General features: G+C 44.4%; 1 protein-coding gene across 6 annotated transcripts in view; it reads right to left on the reverse strand.

Moving 5' to 3' along the window:
- Positions 1-22,764, reverse strand: part of LOC112255281 (collagen alpha-1(VII) chain) — a 126,457-nt gene that overhangs the window by 79,889 nt on the left and 23,804 nt on the right. For 5 of the 6 annotated variants that reach the window (XM_042324490.1, XM_042324493.1, XM_042324492.1 and 2 more), the window contains exons 2-8: positions 9,967-10,039; positions 7,432-7,612; positions 7,081-7,237; positions 6,894-6,987; positions 5,967-6,125; positions 5,664-5,821; positions 4,725-4,854 (exon numbers count right to left, since the gene is read on the reverse strand). In XM_042324490.1, coding sequence (XP_042180424.1) covers positions 4,725-4,854; positions 5,664-5,821; positions 5,967-6,125; positions 6,894-6,987; positions 7,081-7,237; positions 7,432-7,612; positions 9,967-10,030 — 943 coding nt within the window. In that variant the 5' untranslated portion in view covers positions 10,031-10,039. Of the gene's footprint in view, positions 1-4,724; positions 4,855-5,663; positions 5,822-5,966; positions 6,126-6,893; positions 6,988-7,080; positions 7,238-7,431; positions 7,613-9,966; positions 10,040-22,764 lie in introns of those variants that run through there. The other variant, XM_042324494.1, reaches the window with a different exon arrangement.

A 22,764-nucleotide genomic window follows, 5' to 3' on the forward strand; every position in this document is an offset into this window, starting at 1 on the left:
GGGTGGTATGCAAATTGTAGTGGGTCTAGAGTTTCCGGGATGATGGTGTTGATGTGAGCCATGACCAGCCTTTTAAAGCACTTCCTGGCTACAGACATGAGTGCTATGGGGCGGTAGTCATTTAGGCAGGTTACCTTGGCGTTCTTGGGCACAAGGACTAGGTTGGTCTGCTTGAAACATGTAGGTATTACAGACTCCTTCAAGGAGAGGTTGAAAATGTCAGTGAAGACACTTGGCAGTTGGTCATCGCATGCTCTGAGTATGTGTCCTGGTAATCCGTTTGGCCGTGCGTCCTTGTGAATGTTCAGCGTGATCACACAGTCGTCCGGAACAGCTGGTGCTCTCATGCATGGTTCACTGTTGCTAGCCTCGAAGCGAGCATAGAAGGCATTTAGCTCGTCTGGTAGGCTTGTGTCACTGGAGAGCTCGCGGCTGGGTTTCCCTTTTTAATCCGTAATAGTTTGGAAGCCTTGCCACATCTGACGAGCGTCAGAGCCGGAGTAGTACAATTTTATCTTAGTCCTGTATTGACTCTTTTCCTGTTTGATTGTTCGTCAGAGGGCATAGCGACAGCTCTAGTCACTGGTACTTCCTGCTTGAGTTTTTGCTTGTAAGCAGGAATCAGGAGGATAGCATTACAGTCAGATTTGCCAAATGGAGGGTGAGGGAGAGCGTTGTACTGTTGGATTCTGGGTTAAACTTGTTATCCTTTGATATCCTAGAGACTGGTTTTTACATCAGAAGTTAATGGTTATCTGTAGGAGCCAGCTTTGGAATGTGCTGGGTGGACGGGAGGAAGTCACAGAATTGCTATAGGGGATACGGATGGACATCTGTAGATTAGGCAAATGAGGGGTTGAGGTCAGGTCAGATCAGATCCCCTTACAAGAGAAATTATGGTTTATTACCCTATTACTTCGTCTTCCTGTCGAACCATAATAGATGTAATTGGAGAGAAGGAGGAGTGCCTAAATTGGAGTGTTTATACTTTTGGTGGTGGAAACATGTTTTGTCTCATGCAGCTGTATTGATCCTCTGGGAATAATTCAACTTGGTTAAGCTTTCATAGTGTCCGTTGAGATATTTTTAATTTTTTTACTGTGTCACCAGAGACTTTGGGTTCGAGCCCAGGCTCTGTCGCAGCCAGCCGCGACCAGGAGCTCCATGGGGCGATGCACAATTATTAGAGCCTAACAGTATGTGTCTCTATGTGTGGAGTAAAGGTGGTCTATAGTTTTTTTCCCCTCTGGTTGCACATGTGACATGCTGGTAGAAATGAGGTAAAACGGAACAATAATGAACCAACAACAAACGGTGAGCCATCGTATTCATACATAAAAAAACTAATAATGAAAGAAAAGTATTGCCACTTTGAATTTTGTAAAGTTAGTTTGGGAGAGGTGGAAACATTATTGTTATCGATCAATTATGACAAACCTCCTGGCATTAACAACTTAGATGGAAAGCTACTGAAGATGGTAGCTGACTCTATAGCCACTACTATCTGCCATATCTTTAATCTGAGCCTAGAGGAAAGTCTTTGTCCTCCGGCCTGGAGGGAAGCCAAAGTAATTCCACTACCCAAGAGTGGTAAAGTGGCCTTTACTGGTTCTAACAGCATACCTATAAGCTTTCTGCCAGCTCTTAGCAAACTGTTGGGAAAAAATGGTGTTTGACCGAATACAATGCTATTTCTCTTTAAACAAATTAACAACAGACTTTCGGCATGCTTATTGAGAAGGGCACTCAACATGTACTGCACTGACACAAACGACTGATGATTTTTTGAAAGAAATTGATAATAAGTAGATTGTGCGAACTGTACTGTTAGTTTTCAGTGCAGCCTTTGATATTATTGACCTTAACCTGTTGTTGAAAAAACATATGTGTTATGGTTTTTCAACCTCTGCCATATCGTGGATTAAGAGCTATCTATCTAATAGAATTCAAAGGGTTTTCTTTAATGGAAGCCTCTCTAATGTCAAACATGTCAAGTGTGGTGTACCACAGGGCAGCTCTCTAGGCCCTCTAGTCTTTTCTATTTTTACCAATGACCTGCCACTGAAATTAAACAAAGCATGTGTGTCCATGTATGATGATGATTTAACCATATAGGCATCAGCAACCACAGCTAATGAAGTCACTGAAACCCTTAACCTTAACAAAGAGTTGCAGTCTATTTTGGAATGGGTGGCCAGTAATAAACTGGTCCTGAATATCTCTAAAACTAAGAGCATTGTAGTTGGTCAAAATTATTCCCTAAGTTCTAGACCTCAGATAAATCTGGTAATGAATTGTGTGGCTGTTAAACAAGTCGAGGAGGCTAAATTACTTGGCGTTACCTTAGATTGTAAACAGTCATGGTCAAAACACATAGATTCAATGGTTAAACAGATGGGGAGAGGTCTGTTCATAATAAAGAGATGCTCTGCTTTTTTGACACCACACTCCAAAAAGCAAGTTCTGCAGGCTCTTGTTTTTGTAATCAGAGGGCTGGTATAAATACTATGCATGCCAGTCTCTCCTGGCTAACAGCTGGGGAGAGACTGACTGCATCACATCTTATGTTTATAAGAAACATTGTGTTGAAAATCCCAAATTGTTTGCATAGTCAACTTACACAAAGCTTACACAGAGCATAGTCGACACACACACATACCGCACCAGACATGCCATCAGAGGTCTTTTCACAGTCCTCAAATTCTTAATATATTAAAGAAAGCGTACAGTATTATATAGAGCCATTATTGCATGGAACTCCGTTCCATCTCATATTGCTCAAATAAACAGCAAACCTGGTTTAAAAAAAATAGATAAAGCAACACCTCACGGCACAATGACTCTCCCCTACTTGACATACAGTTGAACTTGGAAGTTTACATACACCTTAGTCAAATACATTTAAACTCAGTTTTTCACAATTCCTGACATTTAATGCTAGTAAAAATTCCCTGTCTTAGTTCAGTTAGAATCACCACTTTATTTTAAGAATGTGAAATGTCAGAATAATAGTAGAGAGAATGTTTTACTTCAGATTTAATTTCTTTCATCACATTCCCAGTGGGTCAGAAGTTTACATACACTCAATTAGTATTTGGTAGCATTGACTTTAAAAATTGTTTAACTTGGGTCAAATGTTTCGGGTGGCCTTCCACAAGCTTCCCACAATAAGTTGGGTGAATTTTGGCCCATTCCTCCTGACAGAGCTGGTGTAACTGAGTCACGTTTGTAGGCCTCCTTGCTCGCACACGCTTTTTCAGTTCTGCCCACAAATGTTCTATTGGATTGAGGTCAGGGCTTTGTGATGGCCACAATACCTTGACTTTGTTGTCCTTAAGCCATTTTGCAACCTCTTCGGAAGTATGCTTGCGGTCATTGTCCATTTGGAAGACCCATTTGTGACCAAGCTTTAACTTTAGCTTTGACTGACCTCTTGAGATGTTACTTTAATATATCCACATCATTTCCTTTCCTCGTGATGCCATTTATTTTGTGAAGTGCACCAGTCTCTCCTGCAGCAAAGTACCCACACAACATGATGCTGCCACCCTTGTGCTTCATGGTTGGGATGGTGTTCTTCGGGTTGCAAGCCTCCCCCTTTTTCCTCCAAACATAACGATGGTCATTATGCCCAAACAGTTCTATTTTTGTTGCATCAGACCAGAGGACATTTCTCCAAAAAGTACGATCTTTGTCCCCATGTGCAGTTGCAAACCGTAGTCTGGCTTTTTTATGACGGTTTTGGAGCAGTGGCTTCTTCCTTGCTGAGCGGCCTTCCAGCTTATGTCAATATAGGACTCGTTTTACTGTGGATATAGATGCTTTTGTACCCGTTTCCTCCAGTACTTCACATGGTCCTTTGCTGTTGTTCTGGGATTGATTTGCACTTTTCGAACACCAAAATACGTTCATCTCTAGGAGACAGAATGCGTCTGTTGGCTGCGTGGTCCCATGGTGTTTTAACTTGCGTACTATAGTTTGTACAGATGAACTTGGTACCTTTAGGCACTTTAAACTGCCCCAAGGATGAACCAGACTTGTGGAGGTCTACATTTTTTTCTGAGGTCTTGGCTGATTTATTTTGATTTTCCCATGATGTCAAGCAAAGAGGCACTGAATTTGAAGGTAGGCCTTGAAATACATTCACAGGCATACCTCCAATAGGCTAATTGACATCATTTGAGTCAATCAGAAGCTTCTAAAGCCATGACATCATTTTCTGGAATTTTCCAAGCTGTTTAAAGGCACAGTCAACTTAGTGTATGTAAACTTCTTTAGTGTATGTGAACAAAGTAGATGTCCTAATCTACTTGTCAAAACTATAGTTTGTTAACAAGAAATGTGTGGACTGATTGAAAAACATAGGTTGAAAAACCTAAGTCTATGTAAACTTCTGACTTCAACTGTAGATAGTTTTTGTGTATGTATTGATATGTAGAAAACGTGTGATTTAATAAAACATATGTAGTTCTGTCCTTGAGCTGTTCTTGTCTATTAATGTTCTGTATTATATCATGTTTCATGGTTTGTGTGGACCCCAAGAAGAGTAGCTGCTGCTTTTGCAACAGCTAATGTCACTCTCTCCTCTCTTCCCCTCTTTCATCACCCCTCTTCCTCCATCTCTCTCTGTGTACTCACTTATTCGTGCTTTGGTTTTTAATTATCTCATCTCTCCTACCCCTCCCTCCCCTTATCCCTCTGTCCCACCCTCTCTGTGTACTCACTGGTTCGTGCCTTGGCAGAGACAGGCTCTCCCACACTGTTGGGGTATTGGGCGATGATCGTCACCAGGTAGTCTGTCCCTGACTTCAGCTCTCTGGCCACAAAGCTCCTCTGACCTGCAGACACTGTCTCCTGCAGGGGTAGACAGGGTGGGAGAGAGGGGTAAGTACAGAAGACAGGGGTGCATAGTTGTGGTTTACAAGAGGGCTGCAGTGTCAGCTGGTTTTTGACCAGATATCGATTTATACCTGAGAAACTAGGTGTGTGTGCACTCTCTAGACAAACCTTATCACAAAGACATAAAAACTAGCATGACTACTATTGCACTTGTGCACCTCTGACAAATGTAAGCCAACATTCAAAGCTCCTGCTGTAAATAGGTATTCAATGTCAAAACATAGCAACAAGTTTTGTCAAATACTTATTTTCCACCATAATTTGCAAATAAATTCATAAAAAATCCTACAATGTGATTTTCTGGATTTTTTTTCTCATTTTGTCTGTCATAGTTGAAGTGTACCTATGAAGAAAATTACAGGCCTCTCTCATCTTTTTATGTGGGAAAACTTGCACAATTGGTGGCTGACTACATACTTTTTTGCCCCACTGTATGCCATTCATTATTATGGTCATGAATCATGATTACACACAAGCGCACACACACACACAGTCACAGAAGGGGAATTTCACTGTTTCCCAGCCGACGTTTAATCTGCACAGACACAGAAACTCAATCAAACTCTAGATCCACCCATTAAAACATGTTCCTACTCAACCTAATCCCTCTCTGTCTCTCTGTCTGTCTGCCATGTAGCAGGCTCCCAAAACTACAATGAGCTATTAGAATCTGGGTCACATTTATAGTATGAGCTGCTGCCTGCTGCCCATCCCCTGAGTCAGGAATGAGCACCACACCCCCCCACCCAACCAGCAGTGCTCACCTGACGCAGCTCCGCTGTAATTGGCTGGCCCAGGCCAGAAAGGGGTGTGTACTGCACCACATAGCCACTCACAGGCCCCCCTGCGGGAGTCCACCGGAACCTGAGCGAATCAGAGGTCTGGCTTGAGAACTGGAGGTTAGAGGGACCGGAGAAAGCCTCTGCCAGAAAAAGAGAGAAAGAGATGGAGAGTGAAGACAATGAGGGAAATAAATATAGAGAGGTGATTTTAATTGTGTAATAGACAGTAATGTATTGTACTAAGCTGAATATGTTCCAGTGTAATGTATGGCAGTGTGTCTTTACCATCGCTAGCATAGACTCCCCCTGAGCTGGAACACACACGTGGGCCCACCAGGGACAGCAGTGTGTTGAGCAGCTTAAAGTCCCCCACAAAGAATGTGTAGTCCCTCTGAGGAGGAGTGGCTATCAGAGCCAACTCAGTCTGGTCTGCACTCTTTATACCTGACAGACATAAACAACCAGTCAAATACTGTACACACACTATCAAGATATACCACCTGAGGCTTGTGGTCGGGATTAATGAGTCAATGTGGCAAGTCAGACGGTATCGGTCTCGACCAACAGGTTCTGAGACAGCTTCTACCTCCAAGCCATAAATCTGCTGAATAGCTAACCCTAGCTGGCTACCTGCACAGACCTGCTTGCTATTCACCTGCACCTTACGAGACTACTTGCACTGACTCTCAACACACCCAACCCATACACTCACACACAAACACACATGCACACTTATGGTCATCATTGCTGTTACTATTTATTTAAGCTGCTCAATCAAGTCACTATTCACTTTACTACTTGTAAATAACTGTCATAATTTACATAGCACATTCCATATTTGTACAACTTTGTGACTTACTTGTTAATATTTAGATTTTGTTATCTGACTGATATTCGACTTTGATTATTGTGATATTGATATTTGTACCTCACTGTTGAGGAGTGCTTGCAAGTAAGCATTTATTCTGTGCATGTGGGGATGCAGGTAGCCTAGTGGCTAGAGCGTTGGGCCAGTAACCGAAAGCCTGCTGGATTGAATCCCGAGCTGACAAGATAAAAATATGTTGTTCTGCCGCTGAACAAAGCAGTTAACCCACTGTTTCCTGGTAGGCCGTCATTGTAAATAATAATTTGTTCTTAACTGACTTGCCTAGTTAAATAAAGGTTCAATTAATTTTTTAACTTTCATTTGATTTGTCCTCCCAAACCTACCCACTGCAAACATCTCCACTCCCAGACTCCGCAGCTTCTGAGCTGGGTCCCTTACATTGTCTTGAGACTTTCCATCTGTGATCAGTATACAGACCTACATCAGAGAGAGAGAGAGAGGAATATGTCATGGTCTGTCACAGGACAAAATATAGTCAGTCTTTCACTCCATTTTATTCCTCTGTCAGACCTTTGAGACGTTCCGGATGGAGGTGGGGTTGAAAAAGTTGTCAGCGACAAATTTGAGGCCGGCACCTGTGCGAGTGTTGCCACCCTTGTAGTTGAGGTTCTCCACAGCGCTGACCAGCTCAGTGCCATTCAGGTAGGTTGTGAAGGTGAACTCCACCCTGAATGGGACAAAACACACAACAATAAACTACTGCATCGCCTGGGGAAAAACATTCAGCATTTTTAAGGGGGTAAAAAACTATTGGTAACAGACAAGAAAGAAGAGTCAAGTGTTAATGTGAAAGTATTGTACAAACAGATCATTTTTAGAAGAAACAAACATTACACACAAGACTCTCAGTGTCTGACCGACCTAGAGGTGTCGCTGTACTGCACGGCCCCGAAGCGGATCCCTGATTGGCCCACAGAGCTGGTAAAGGGCTTGACGATGCCAGCCATGAAGCCCTTAACCTGCAGGAAGTTGGCCCTGCCGATACTTGATGAGCCATCTATCAGGAAGACTATGTCTGCTGCTCCAACATTATTACACCTGCCTAAAGAGAGGTGCATTAGTGAGTCTCTGTATCTTAGCTCTGAGAGTTTAAAATGTGGGCTATAGTAGGGCAGGCTACCATGATGAAGCAAGTAGAGAGTTAGTGCAGACATACATGCAGACATACATGCCAATTTATTCGGTACACCCATTTAGTGGGCTAGTTCCCTTTGCCTTCAGAACAGCCTGAATTCTTCAGGGCATGGAAACATTGCTCAATTGGTACCAAGGGACCTAACCTGTGCCAGGAAAACATTCCCCACACCATTACACCATTACATGAGGGCATGGACTCATGCTGCTTACACCAAATCCTGACACTGCCATCAGTATGGCGCAACAGGAACCGGGATTCGTCAGACAAGGCAATGTTTTTCCACTCCTCAATTGTCCAGTCTTGGTGAGCACGTGTCCACTGGAGCCGCTTCTTGTTTTTAGCTGACAGAAGTGGAACCCGGTGTGGTTGTCTGCTGCAATAGCCCATCCGTGATAAGGACGAATGAGTTGTGCGTCCTGCGATGCCATTCTGTACACCACTGTTGTATCGTACCGTTATTTGCCTGTTTGTGGCTCGCCTGTTAGCTTGCACGATTCTTGACATTCGCCTTCGACCTCTCATCAATGAGCTGTTTTCGGACTGCTGCTATCTGGATGTTTTTTGTTTGTCACACCATTGTCGGTAAACTCTAGACACTGTCGTGCATGAAAAGCCAAGGAGGCAAGACATTTCTGTGATACTGGAACCGGTACGCCTGGCACCGACGATCATACCAGGCTCAAAGTCGCTTAGTTCACTCGTCTTGCCCATTCTAATGTTAAATTGAAAAATAATGCCTTGATGCATGTCTGCCTGATTTATATAGAATGCCACGGCCACATGGCTCACTGTCTGTAGGAGCGAACAATTTTTGTGAATGGGGTGGTGTACCTAATAAACGGGCCACTGAATGTATAGTGTGGCTTAGAATAGATAAAGTGTCTTCAGAAAGAATTAATACCCCTTGACTTATTCACATTTTGTTGTGTTACAGCCTGAATTCAAAATGGATTAAATCAATAAAAAACATCACACAACACCCCATAATGACAAAGTGAAACATGTTAGAAATGTTTGCAATGTTATTCACACCCCTGAGGTAATACATGTTAGAATCACCTTTGGCAGCAATTACAGATGTGAGTCTTTCTGAGTACGAGCTTTGCACAACTGGATTGTACAATATTTGCACATTATTACTTTAAAAATTCTTCAAGCTCTGTCAAGTTGGTTGTTGATCATTGCTAGAGCCATTTTCAAGTCTTGACGTAGATTTTCAAACCGATTTAAATCAAAACTGCAACTAGGCCACTCAGGAACATCCAATGTCGTCTTGGTAAGTAACTCCAGTGTAGATTTGGCCTTGTGTTTTTTTCTTATTTTCTTATTGTCCTGCTGAAAGGTGAATTTGTCTCCCAGTGTCTGTTGGAAAGCAGACTGAACCACCTCTAGGATTATGCCTGTGCGTAGCTGTATTCTGTTTAATTTTATCCTAAAAGATTCCCTAATGTTTGCCGATGACAAGCATACCCATAACATGATGCAGCCACCACCATGCTTGAAAATATGAAGAGTGGTACTCTGATGTGTTGTATTGGATTTGTATTCAGGACATAAAGTTAATTTCTTTGCCACATTTTTTGCAGTTTTACTATATGCATTATTGCAAACAGGATGCATGTTTTGGAATATTTGCATTCTGTACAGGCTTCCTTCTTTTTGGCAACTGAGTTAGGAATGACACCTGCCACTTTGTAGTGACTGGGTGTATTGATACACCATCCAAAGCATAATTAATAAATTCACCATGTTCAAAGGGATATTCAATGTCTGTTTTTTTTTACCCATCTACCTTTCTGAGACATTGGAAAACCTCCCTGGTCTTTGTGGTTGAATCTGTGTTTAGAATTCACTGAGGGAACTTATAGATAATTTTATGTGTGGGTTACAGAAATTAGGTAGTCATTCAAAAATCATTCTAAACACTATTATTGCACACAGAGTGAGTCCATGCAACTTATTATGTGACTTGTTAAGCACATTTTTACTCCTGAACGTATTTAGGCTTGCCATAACCAAGTGGTTGAATATTTTACTAATTTCATCTTTCCTATTTTATTAATTTACAAATATTTCTAAAAAATATAATTCCACTTTGACATCATGGGGTATTGTATAGAGGCCAGTGACACAAAATCAAAATTGAATCCATTTTAAATTCAGGCTGTAATAACAAAATGTGGAAAAAGTTAAAGGGTGTGAATAATTTCTGAAGGCACTGTAGTTGTTCTACTGTAGGCAGAGGGTTAATTGTTTACCTTGGGCTTCAGCCTGGTGCACCGAGGACAGCAGGACAGCCAAAGGGAAAACCCAGCTCCACATCTTCACAACCTGCACACAGACACACACAACTGTTACACTATATACATATCCACATACAAATGTACACTGTAGACACACACACACACACTGAGTTGCGAAATACACACATATAGACACACTGAGTGTGGTCAGACGCTGAGCTGGCCCACAGTGTGTCGGTCCTTTAGTCAGTGAGGCCTCTAAGGGTCACAGAGTGTGGAGGGACACATTAGTCTACTGCCTGCCTTATTTCCCCTCACTTCACTACAAGGACCTCATCATGTCACTGATCAATGGGGCTAACTAAATAACATGCTCAGTGAAGAAAGGCCGTTTTCAACTACTCTTGTTAACATCATTGCTCTAAAGCAAGATGGCCCAATGTTCTTTATGGCCTTCTTTCCTTCTCTCCTCTCCTTCATGACCACCATGAAGGGGCTGCTTCTTTCCACCACAAGGTTGCTCAAAAAGAGGCAAGGTGCTGCACAACAGAAGAGCTACTTTGAAAAACCTAACAGATGCTGACCACTAGGGAATAACTCAAACCTGCTAACAAACAGACATTCAAATAGACATTCTTTCATAACTACTGTAGGCTACCAAAATTCCAAACCATTAAATTACACGTTTTTACATGTATATATAGGCAATACAGAGTAACAGAGGAAGAGAGGGCAGAGTATATGTATTGGTCTGTATAGTGATTCACCATCCAGCATTTGTAGGTGTTTACAGTAGCAAAGTGTGTCACACTACTGAACTAGCTCAACCCATAGAGCAGCTCTTCTGAGTCCTGCTACATCAAAGAGGTCATGATGGGAATCCCACTTAACACACTCCTAAATACATTGTGTAGTATAACAAATAACTAAGTCCTTACAAACACACACACAGGGTTGGGAGTAACTGTTACATGTAATCAGTCACATGTAATCTGATTACAAAAACACTGTAGCTGTAATCAGTTATGTTACAAGCAAAAATATTACAGATTACAGATACTTGTGAAAAACTAGATGATTACTTATTGGATTATTTTGAAATTCAGAAACGATGTTGTGAAAAAATACATTTATGACACTTTTCTGTTTTCGCGTTGACATTTAAAACAGTTGAGCTGACAGCCGTTTTGCACTGTTTCGCTATATATTTTATTAATGTAGTGGCATCACCCCTAGAAAGCTATGACCTTTGGCTTTCACCTGGAATTGTTAATTTATGTCTGTGAAAAAGTACACAATAAAAGTAAAATAAGACATATACAAATATGATTCATACTTTATAATATGTCCATATATAGTTCCAATCTGTTTCAGGAACATCTGCCCACAATATTTCAGCATCTTTACCAAATAAATCATGACATTAGTGATAGTCACTAATGATCATCTATTAAATGTTTAAATCAACATTTGGGGCATTTAAACAGTGTGCATCCCTCCTATAAACAAGAAGAGATGGGCTATGTAAAGGGCTTGAGTTTGTCGAGTTTGTCGTTCTGAGCATATGCAATGTGTCTGCCTCCGACGTAAAACAAATGTTTGACTTCCACACCTCTTTACTTATTTTAGGTTTAAGGATGTGTGTAGGTCGCATTCTTTATCATAGAGCTATGAAAGTTATGTATTTAGATCTGCCTGCTTGAGACAAATTCAGCGATTGGATTGTTTTTTAAAGGGCTGCCCCTTTGAGCTAATGTTGCAGGGAAGTGAAATAAATGGATGTAATGATGTAGCCAACCACCAGAGGATTTTGGCATGGTCCTAGGAAGGTCTGGGTGGCTGTCTTCTGATTTATAAAATGGTGGGAAATCAATAAAATAAGTAATGTAAACATAAAAAACATGTTTATGTAATTAACTTAAAATGCAAAAGAACACAGACACTGGACAGAAGAACTCTGCCTAGAAGGCCACCATCCCGGAGTCGCCTCTTCACTGGTGGTTGAGACATTGAGACTGGTGTTTTGCGGGTACTTTTTAATGAAGCTGCCAGTTGAGGACTTGTGAGGCGTCTGTTTCCCAAACTAGACACTAATGTACTTGTCCTCTTGCTCAGTTGTACACCGGGGCCTCCCACTCCTTTTTCTATTCTGGTTAGAGACAGTTTGTACTGTTCTTCAGTTTCTTGGCAATTTCTTGCATGGAATAGCCTTCATTTCTCAGAACAAGAATAGACTGACGAGTTTCAGAAGAAAGGTCTTTGTTTCTGGCCATTTTGAGCCTGTAATCGAACCCACAAATGCTGATGCTCCAGATACTCCACTAGTCTAAAGAAGGTCAGTTTTATTGCTACTTTAATTACCACAACAGTTTTCAGCTGTGCTAACACAATTCCAAAATGGTTTTCTAATGATCAATAAGACTTAAAATGATGAACTTGAATTAGCTAACACAACGTTCCATTGGAACACAGGAGTGATGGTTGCTGATAATGGGCCTCTGTACTAAAGGTCGACTGATTAAATCGGAATGGCCGATTAATTAGGGGCGATTTCAAGTTTTCATAACAATCGGATATCGGTATTTTTGGACACCGATTTGGCCGACAAGTCAGTTAAGAACACATTCTTATTTTCAATGACGGCCTAGGATCGGTGGGTTAACTGCCTTGTTCAGGGGCAGAACGACAGATTTTTACCTTGTCAGCTCGGGGATTCAATCTTGCAACCTTACAATTAACTAGTCCAACGCTCTAACCACCTGATTACATTGCACTCCACGAGGAGCCTGCCTGTTACGCGAATGCAGTAAGCGAAGGTAAGTTGCTAGCTAGCATTAAACTTATCATATAAAAATCAATCAATCATAATTACTAGTTAACTAAACATGGTTGATGATATTACTAGTTTATCTAGCATGTCCTGCGCTGCATACAATCGATGCGGTGCGTATTCGTGAAAAAGGACTGTCGTTGCTCCAATGTGTACCTAACCATATTTCTGTGTGTTATTATGTTATAACCAAGTCTATGATTTGATAGAGCAGTCTGACTGAGTGGTGGTAGGCACTAGCAGGTTCGTAAGCATTCATTAATACAGCACTTTCGTGCTTTTTGCCAGCAGTTCTTCGCAATGCTTCAAGCATTGCGCTGTTTATGACTTCAAGCCTATCAACTCCCGAGATTAGGCTGGTGTAACCGATGTGAAATGGCTAGCTAGTTAGAAGGGTGCGTGCTAATAGCGTTTCAAACGTCACTCGCTCTGAGACTTGGAGTAGTTGTTCCCCTTGCTCTGCAAGGGCCGCGGCTTTCGTGGAGCGATGGGTAACACTGCTTCGAGGGTGGCTGTTGTCGATGTGTTCCTGGTTCAAGCCCAGGTAGGAGCGAGGAGAGGGACGGAAGCTATACTGTTACACTGGCAATACTAAATTGCCTATAAGAACATCCAATAGTTAAAGGTATATGAAATACAAATGGTATAGAGAGAAATAGTCCTATAATTCCTATAATAACTACAACCTAAAACTTCTTACCTGGGAATATTGAAGACTCATGTTAAAAGGAACCACCAGCTTTCATATGTTCTCATGTTCTGAGCAAGGAACTTAAACACTTTCTTACATGGCACATATTTCACTTTCACTTTCTTCTCCAACACTTTGTTTTTGCATTATTTCAACCAAATTGAATATGTTTCATTATTTATTTAAGGGTAAATGGATTTTATTAATGTATTATATTAAGTTAAAATAAGTGTTAATTCAGTATTGTTGTAATTGTCATTATTACAAAAAAAATTAAATTCAAAAATCTCCGGATTTCTTAACTCCAATAATCAGTACCGGTGTTGAAAAATCATAATTGGTCGACTTCTACTTTGTACGCATACATAGATATTCCACTTTTTTTTAATCTGCTGTTTCCAGCTACAATAGTCATTTACAACATTAACAATGTCTACACTGTATTTCTGATCAATGTGATGTTATTTTAATGGACAAAAAATGTTATTTTCTTTAAAAAACAAGAACATTTCTAAGTGACCCCAAACTTTTGAATGGTAGTGTACATATGAAATGAGTAAAGCAGTATGTAAACATGATTAAAAAGTGACTAGTGTTCCATGTCTCTCAAAGCACTTCATGATGACAGAAGTGAGTGCTACGGGGCAGTAGTAATTTAGTTCAGTTACATTTGCTTTCCTGGGTACAGGAACAATGAGGGACATTTTGAAGCAAGTGGGGACAGCAGACTGTGTTAGAGGGAGATTAAATATGTCAATAAACACTCCAGAGCCAACTGTTCTGCGCATGCTCTGAGGATGCGGCTAGGAATGCGGTTTGGGCCGGCAGCCTTGTGAGGGTTAACGCGCTTAAATGTCTTACTCACGTTGGCCACTGAGAGCGAGAGCCCACAGTCCTTGGGAGCGGGCAGCAAGTCGGTGGCAGTGTTATCCTCAAAGCGGGCTAAGAAGGTGTTTACTTTGTCCGGGAGCAAGATGTCGGTGTCCACAACGTGGCTGGTTTTCCCTTTGTAATCCAAGATTGTCTGTAGGCCCTGCAACATATGTCTCGTGTCTGAGCTGTTGAATTGCGACTCCACTCTGAATAACTACACTGTTTCTATTAAACCATATTCAAAGTCACCTTTCCATGGTTAAATGCGGTGGTTGGCGCTTTCAGTTTTGCGTGAAAGCTGCCATCTATCCACGGTTTTTGGTTTGGGTAGGTTTTAATAGTCACAGTGGAAACAACATCCACTATACACTTCCTGATGAACTCAGTCACCATGTCCGTGTATATGTCAATGTTATTCTCAGAGGCTACCCGGAGCATATCCTAGTCCGAGTGATCTAAACATTCTTGAAGCATTGATTCCGATTGGTTAGACCAGGGCTGAAAATACCTTAGCACATGTACTTCCTGTTTGAGTTTCTGCCTATAGGAAGGGAGGAGCAAAATGGAGTCGTGATCTGATTTGCCGAAGGGAGGGCGGGGGAGGGCCTTGTAGCCATCCCGGAAGGGGGAGTAACAATGGTTTAGCGTTTTTAGAGCGTGAGTAGTACCAGCAATGTGTTGATAAAACTTTGGTAGCGTTTTCCTCAAATTTTCTTTGTTAAAATCCCCAGCTACAATAAATGCGGCCTCAGGATATGTGGTTTCCAGCTTGCACAAAGTCCAGTGTAGTTCCTTGAGGGTCGTTGTGTTATCAGCTTTAGGGGGAATATACAAGGCTGTGACTATAACCAAAGATAATTATTTTGTTTGGAAATACAGTCTGCATTTGATTGTGAGGTATTCTAGGTCAGGTGAACAAAATTACTTGAGTTTCTGTAGGTTATCACAATCACACCATGAGTAGTTCATGAGTAGTCATGAAACATACACCGCCACCTTCTCCGCCATCTTCTTCCCGGAGAGTTCTTAATTCCTGTCTGCGCAATGTTCTGAGAACCCAGCTGGCTGTATGGACTGGGACAGTATATCCGGAGAGAGCCTTGATTGCATGAAACAGAGTAAGTTACAGTCCCTGATGTCCCTCTGGAAGGAGATCCTTGCCCTGAGCTCGTCTACTTTGTTGTCCAGAGACTGAACATTAGCGAGTACTATACTTGGAAGCGGAGGATGGTGTGCACTAGAAGTCCACTCCGAATACCTCTTCCGAATCAACATGCGTGCAATGGCACACGCGGGCGGACGCACGCGCATGCCCAGTCTAGTCAGCATGTTAATGAGGTTTAATTCAGCGTTGAATAGGCAAAACCTTTACATTTGTTCTACCTGAGTGAGTCTGACCATAAGTCAGAGACCACTATGATGACACACCAAATGCATTTTATGGATCATTTTTGTCTTCTTCTAATGACCCTTAATGGGAGAGTAATTCATAAGTAACAGAAAATAATCTGATTATGTTACTGATAATGGGTAATGCATATGTTGCGTTACTGATTACAATTTTGGACTGTAACTAATAACTGTAATGGATTACATTTACAATAGAAAGTAACCTATCCAACCCTGCGCGCACACATGCATGTGCACACACACACATACACACACACACACACACACAGTATCAAGATATACAGCCTGTGGCTTGTGGTCAGGAAGAATGAGTCAATGTCTTACTCATCCTATCGTTCACTAAAAATAGACAAGCACTCCTGCCCCCGGCAAGGGTGGAATTGACATATTTGAATAAGTTTAGATTAAGTTCAGTTTTCTACATAGAAAACTAGGAAAGAGGAGACGGAATCTCTCAGTATCTAACACAAAGTCACCCTGTTTCTGTTTGTGAAAGTGTAAATGTTTGTTCTGGTATGTATATACACTGAAGAACTCGGGCTGCTCTTCTTGTATCTCAACAATCGACAGCTGGACAAATTTCGAAACATACAAGATATTACAGCGCATTCAGACCACTTGACTTTTTCCACATTTTGTAACGTTACAGCCTTATTCTAAAATTTATGAATTAAATTGTTTTCATCATCAAAAACAAGTTTTTACAAATGTATTAAAAATAAAAAACAGAAATACCTTATTTACATAAGCACTCAGAAACTTTGCTAGGAGACTCGAAACTGAGCTCAGGTGCATCCTGTTCCCATTGATCATCATTGAGATGCTTCTAAAACATCATTGGAATCCACCTGTGGTATATTCAATTGATTGGACATGATTTGGAAAGCCACACACCTGTCTATAAGGTCCCACACTTGACAGTGCGTGTCAGAGCAAAAACCAAGCCATGAGGTCGAAGGAATTGTCCGTAGAGCTCAGACACAGGATTGTGTCGAGGCACAGAAGGCAACGCCCGGCCAAACTGAGCAATGGGAGGAGAAGGGCCTTGGTCAGGGAGCTCCAGAGTTCCTGTTAGGGAAAACATTCCAGAAGGAAAACCATCTCTGCAGCAATCCACCAATCAGGCCTTTATGGTAGAGTGGTCAGACAGAAGCCACTCCTCAGTAAAAGGCACATGACAGCCCGCTTGGAGTTTGCCAAAAGTCACTTACAGGACTCTCTGGTCAATTAAACCAAGATTGAACTCTTTGGCCTGAATGCCAAGCGTCTGGAGGAAATCTGGCACCATCCCCACGGTGGCAGGGACTGGGAGACTAGTCAGGATTGAGAGGAAGATGAACGGAGCAAAGTACAGAGAGATCCTTGATGAAAACTTGCTTCCGAGGGCTCAGGACCTCAGACTGGGGCGAAGGTTCACCTTCCAATAGGACAACGACACTAAGCACACAGCCAAGACAACACAGGAGTGGCTTCGGGGCAAGTCTCTGAATGTCCTTAAGTGGCCCAGCCAGAGCCCGGACTTGAACCCGATCAAACATCTCTGGAGACCTGAAAATAGCTGTGCAGCGACGCTCCCCATCCAACCTGACAGAGCATGACAGGATCTGCCAAAGACTCAAGGCTGTAATCGCTGCCAAAGGTTCTTGAACAAAGTACTGATTAAAGGGTCTAAATACTTATGTAAATGTGATATCTGTTTTAATTTGTTTATTTATACCTCTTTTTGCTTTGTCATTATGGGCTATTGTGTGTATATTGATGAGGAAGTATAAATTGAATCCATTGTGGAATAAGGCTGTAACGTAACAGAATGTTGAAAAAGTCAAGGGGTCTGAATACTTTACGAATGCACTATAGCTTTAGAGCTAAACCCAAATTGCTACTTATCACTGTTCAGTTCATTAAAAAGTCCATAGCAGATGGAATAATACTAAAATGTGAATACATCAATTAGTCTGATTGTGTTTTTATTTTTCAGATACGGGAGCAGGGAAAAAACAACCACTTTAGAGAATTGTCTGAGGGCAGAAACGCATAATGCGTCTTAAATGTTAGTTCCCCTTGTATGATTTAAAAATGACAGAAACAACATTCCTTTAACATTTTGCCTAAAAAAACAGCATCCAACATATTTAATGAATTCCAAATGCAGTGCCCATTTTCCATCTGAAACCCCAGACAGATTGAGTTCATCTATATAGGTTCCTCACCCATAAAATGTAATTGCTCACAATTGCTCAAATACAAACCAAATCCACCCTCATACTATTCATGCTATTTTTTATATTTCCTGCGGAATCTGTAAAGTACAGTCCTTTTATGTTCAAAGTAATGGAACTGTCTGACCACGGCCTATTTACAGAAACCGTTATGATAAGACCATTACCATTAACAATAAAGATAAGACATGTCTTTTAGATCTTAATTTACAACTGAAACACTATACGTCAATGGCAGTTAAGTAAAATAAAACACGAGCTGGAAAGTACACAGTTGTGCACAGTTGAATCAATGTTGTTTCATGTGGAATCTACGTAGAAAATACATTGGGTTTAAAATGTCATCAACTATTTTTTGAGGGTAAAATTTCACTGTACCTCCTACTGTAGTTGATTGATCTACAGCTACTAATTTGGTCTCCCAATGTGGGTTTTAACCAAGCCCGGCTTTGCTTTGATATTTGTCACTGACTACTACCATTGTGTTACCATGAGAATGACTATTGACAGATGAGTTAATAACTAAATATATTCACTGTTGCCAGTAAAGTCATTCCAAAGGGTAGGTTTAACAATAATAATTGTCACGCCCTGGTCAAAGTATTTTGTGTTCATCTTTATGTATTTGGTCAGGCCAGGGTGTGGCATGGGGTTTTTGTAATTGTGGTGTGTTTGTCTTGGGGTTTTGGTGGTGGTATTGGGATTGTAGCTTAGGGGTTGTCTAGCAAAGTCTATGGCTGTCTGGAGTGGTTCTCAATCAGAGGCAGATGCTTATCGTTGTCTCTGATTGGGAACCATATTTAGGCAGCCATATTCTGGAGGGTGTCGTGGGTGATTGTCCTTAGTGTCCTATGTGTACTCGTTGTTAGTTTGCACCAGATAGGCTGTTTCGGTTTCGTTTATTGTTTTTTTGTAAGTTCGTGGTTCTTTGTTATATTAAACATGGATCGCAATCGACACGCTGCAGTTTGGTCCGACTCTCTTTCATCACCACTAGAAAACCGTTACAGAATCACCCACCAACCAAGGACCAAGCGGCGTGGTAAACAGAGGCAGCAGCAACAGCAGCAGCAGGAGAAGCGACAGGTGCAGCAGGAGCAACAGCAGCAGCAGCAAAGGCAGCAGCAGGAGCAGAGGCAGCAGCAGGAGAAGCAACAGAGGCAGCAGCAGCATTGGGAGAGGCTGCACTCTTTGGATAAATGGACTTGGGAGGAGATCCTTGACGGACAAGGACCCTGGGCAGAGCCATGGATGGAATTGGAGCTGTCGGCGAAGCAGAGTGCTGAGTCTGAGAGTGTGGAGGATGTATTGGACAGAGTAGAGAGAAAGGTGTGGGCTTGGCATAGCATGCACGGCATACCAGTGCCAGCACCACGCATCAGGCCTACAGTGTGCCTCGCCTGTTCAGCGCAGCCAGCGCTTTTCTCCTCTCCTGCGCTGCTGGAGTCTCCCGCCTGTTTAACGCAGCCAGAGCTTTCCTCCTCTACAGCGCTGCCGGAGCCTCCCGCCTGTTCAGCGCAGCCAGAGCCTTTCTCCTCTACAGCGCTGCCGGAGCCTCCCGCCTGTTCAGCGCAGCCAGAGCCTTCCTCCTCTACAGCGCTGCCGGAGTCTTCCGCCTGTTTAGCGCAGCCAGAGCCTTCCTCCGACACAGCGCTGCAGGAGTCTCCCGCCTGTTCAGCGCAGCCAGAGCTGCCAGTCTGCATGAAGCAGCCAGAGCTGTCAGTCTGCATGGAGCAGTCAGAGCTGTCAGTCTGCATGGAGCAGTCAGAGCTGTCAGTCTGCATGGAGCAGTCAGAGCTGTCAGTCTGCATGGAGCAGTCAGAGCTGTCAGTCTGCATGAAGCAGCCCGAGCTGCCAGTCTGCATGAAGCAGCCAGTCTACATGGAGCAGCCAGAGCTGTCAGTCTACATGAAGCAGCCCGAGCCGCCAGTCTGCATGAAGCAGCCAGTCTACATGGAGCAGCCAGAGCTGTCAGTCCGCATGGAGCAGCCAGAGCTGTCAGTCCGCATGGAGCAGCCAGAGCTGTCAGTCTGCATGGAGCAGCCAGAGCTGTCAGTCCGCATGGAGCAGCCAGAGCTGTCAGTCTACATGAAGCAGCCCGAGCTGCCAGTCTGCATGAAGCAGCCAGTCTACATAGAGCAGCCAGAGCTGCCAGTCTGCATGAAGCAGCCAGAGCTGTCAGTCTGCATGGAGCAGTCAGAGCTGTCAGTCTGCATGGAGGAGCCAGAGCTGTCAGTCTACATGAAGCAGCCCGAGCTGCCAGTCTGCATGAAGCAGTCAGTCTACATGGAGCAGTCAGAGCTGTCAGTCCGCATGGAGCAGCCAGAGCTGTCAGTCTACATGAAGCAGCCCGAGCTGCCAGTCTGCATGAAGCAGCCAGTCTACATGGAGCAGCCAGAGCTGTCAGTCTGCATGAAGCAGCCAGAGCTGTCAGTCTGCATGGAGCAGCCGGTCTGCACGGAGCTGTCAGTCTGCACGGAGCTGTCAGTCTGCACGGAGCTGCCAGTCTGCACGGAGCTGTCAGTCTGTAAGGAGCTGCCAGTCTGCAAGGAGCTGCCAGTCTGCAAGGAGCTGCCAGTCAGCACGGAGCCGCCAGAGCGGTCAGTCTGTAAGAAGCCGCCAGAGCTGTCAGCCTATATGGAGCAGCTAGTGCCGCCAGTCTGCCCAGCGCCGCCAGTGCCCCCGTCTGCCCAGCATCGCCAGTCTGCCCAGCGCCATCAGTCTGCCCAGCATCGCCAGTCTGCCCAGCATCGCCAGTCTGCCCAGCATCGCCAGGCTGCCCAGCATCACCAGTCTGCCCAGCATCGCCAGTCTGCCCAGCATCGCCAGGCTGCCCAGCACTGCCAGTCTGCCTAGCGTCGCCAGTCTGCCCAGCGCCGCCAGGCTGCCCAGCGCCGCCAGATCTGCCAGTCAGCCAGACTCTTCCAGATCTGCCAGTCAGCCGGTCTCTTCCAGATCTGCCAGTCAGCCAGACTCTTCCAGATCTGCCAGTCAACCAGACTCTTCCAGATCTGCCAGTCAACCAGACTCTTCCAGATCTGCCAGTCAGCCAGTCTCTTCCAGATCTGCCAGTCAGCCAGACTCTTCCAGATCTGCCAGTCAACCAGACTCTTCCAGATCTGCCAGTCAACCAGACCCTTCCAGATCTGCCAGTCAACCAGACTCTTCCAGATCTGCCAGTCAACCAGACTCTTCCAGATCTGCCAGTCAACCAGACTCTTCCAGATCCGCCAGTCAGCCGGGATCTGCCAGAACTGCCAGTCGGCCAGGATCCGCCAGTCAGCCAGGATCCGCCAGTCAGCCAGGATCCGCCAGTCCATGATCCGCCAGTCAGCCAGGATCCGCCAGTCTTTCAGGATCCGCCAGAACTGCCAGTCTGCCAGGATCCGCCAGTCTGCCAGGATCCGCCAGAACTGCCAGTCGGCCAGGATCTGCCAGTCAGCCAGGATCTGCCAGTCGGCCAGGATCTGCCAGTCGGCCAGGATCCGCCAGTCTGCCAGGATCAGTTAGATCCGCCATTCAGCCAGGATCCGCCAGTCTGCCAGGATCCGCCAGTCAGCCAGGATCCGCCAGTCAGCCAGGATCCGCCAGTCAGCCAGGATCCGCCAGTCCATGATCCGCCAGTCAGCCAGGATCCGCCAGTCTTTCAGGATCCGCCAGAAGTGCCAGTCAACCAGGATCCGCCAGTCAGCCAGGATCCGCTAGTCTGCCAGGATCCGCCAGTCTGCCAGGATCCGCCAGTCTGCCAGGATCCGCCAGAACTGCCAGTCGGCCAGGATCTGCCAGTCGGCCAGGATCTGCCAGTCAGCCAGGATCTGCCAGTCGGCCAGGATCTGCCAGTCGGCCAGGATCCGCCAGTCAGCCAGGATCCGCCAGTCAGCCAGGATCCGCCAGTCTGCCAGGATCCGCCAGTCTGCCAGGATCCGCCAGTCTGCCAGGATCCGCCAGTCAGCCAGGATCCGCCAGTCAGCCAGGATCCGCCAGTCTCCCAGGACCCACCAGTCAGCCAGGATCCGCCAGAAGTGCCAGTCAGCCAGGATCTGCCGGAACCACCAGCCAGCCAGGATCTGGTAGATCCATCAACCTGCCTGAGCTTCACTCCTGAGCTTCCTCTCACTCCTGAGCTTCCTCTCACTCCTGAGCTTCCTCTCACTCCTGAGCTTTCTCTCACTCCCGAGCTTCCCTCAGTCCCGAGCTGCCTCAGTCCCGAGCTGTCCTTCAGTCCCGATCTGCTCCTCAGTCCAGTGGGGTTCTGGGTGAGGACTACTAGGCCATGGTCGGCGGCGAGGTGGACTATCCAGGGACGAAGGGAGAGGGGACTAAGACATTAAATGAGTGGGGTCCACGTCCCGCGCCCGAGCCGCCACCATGGACAGACGCCCACCCGGACCCTCCCTATTGTTTTGAGGTGCGTTCGGGAGTCCGCACCTTAGGGGGGTTCTGTCACGCCCTGGTCAAAGTATTTTGTGTTCATCTTTATGTATTTGGTCAGGCCAGGGTGTGGCATGGGGTTTTTGTAATTGTGGTGTGTTTGTCTTGGGGTTTTGGTGGTGGTATTGGGATTGTAGCTTAGGGGTTGTCTAGCAAAGTCTATGGCTGTCTGGAGTGGTTCTCAATCAGAGGCAGATGCTTATCGTTGTCTCTGATTGGGAACCATATTTAGGCAGCCATATTCTTGGAGGGTGTCGTGGGTGATTGTCCTTAGTGTCCTATGTGTACTCGTTGTTAGTTTGCACCAGATAGGCTGTTTCGGTTTCGTTTATTGTTTTTTTGTAAGTTCGTGGTTCTTT

The sequence above is a fragment of the Oncorhynchus tshawytscha genome, linkage group LG07, assembly GCF_018296145.1.
Source record: "Oncorhynchus tshawytscha isolate Ot180627B linkage group LG07, Otsh_v2.0, whole genome shotgun sequence".
Taxonomy (NCBI): Eukaryota; Metazoa; Chordata; class Actinopteri; order Salmoniformes; family Salmonidae; genus Oncorhynchus; species Oncorhynchus tshawytscha.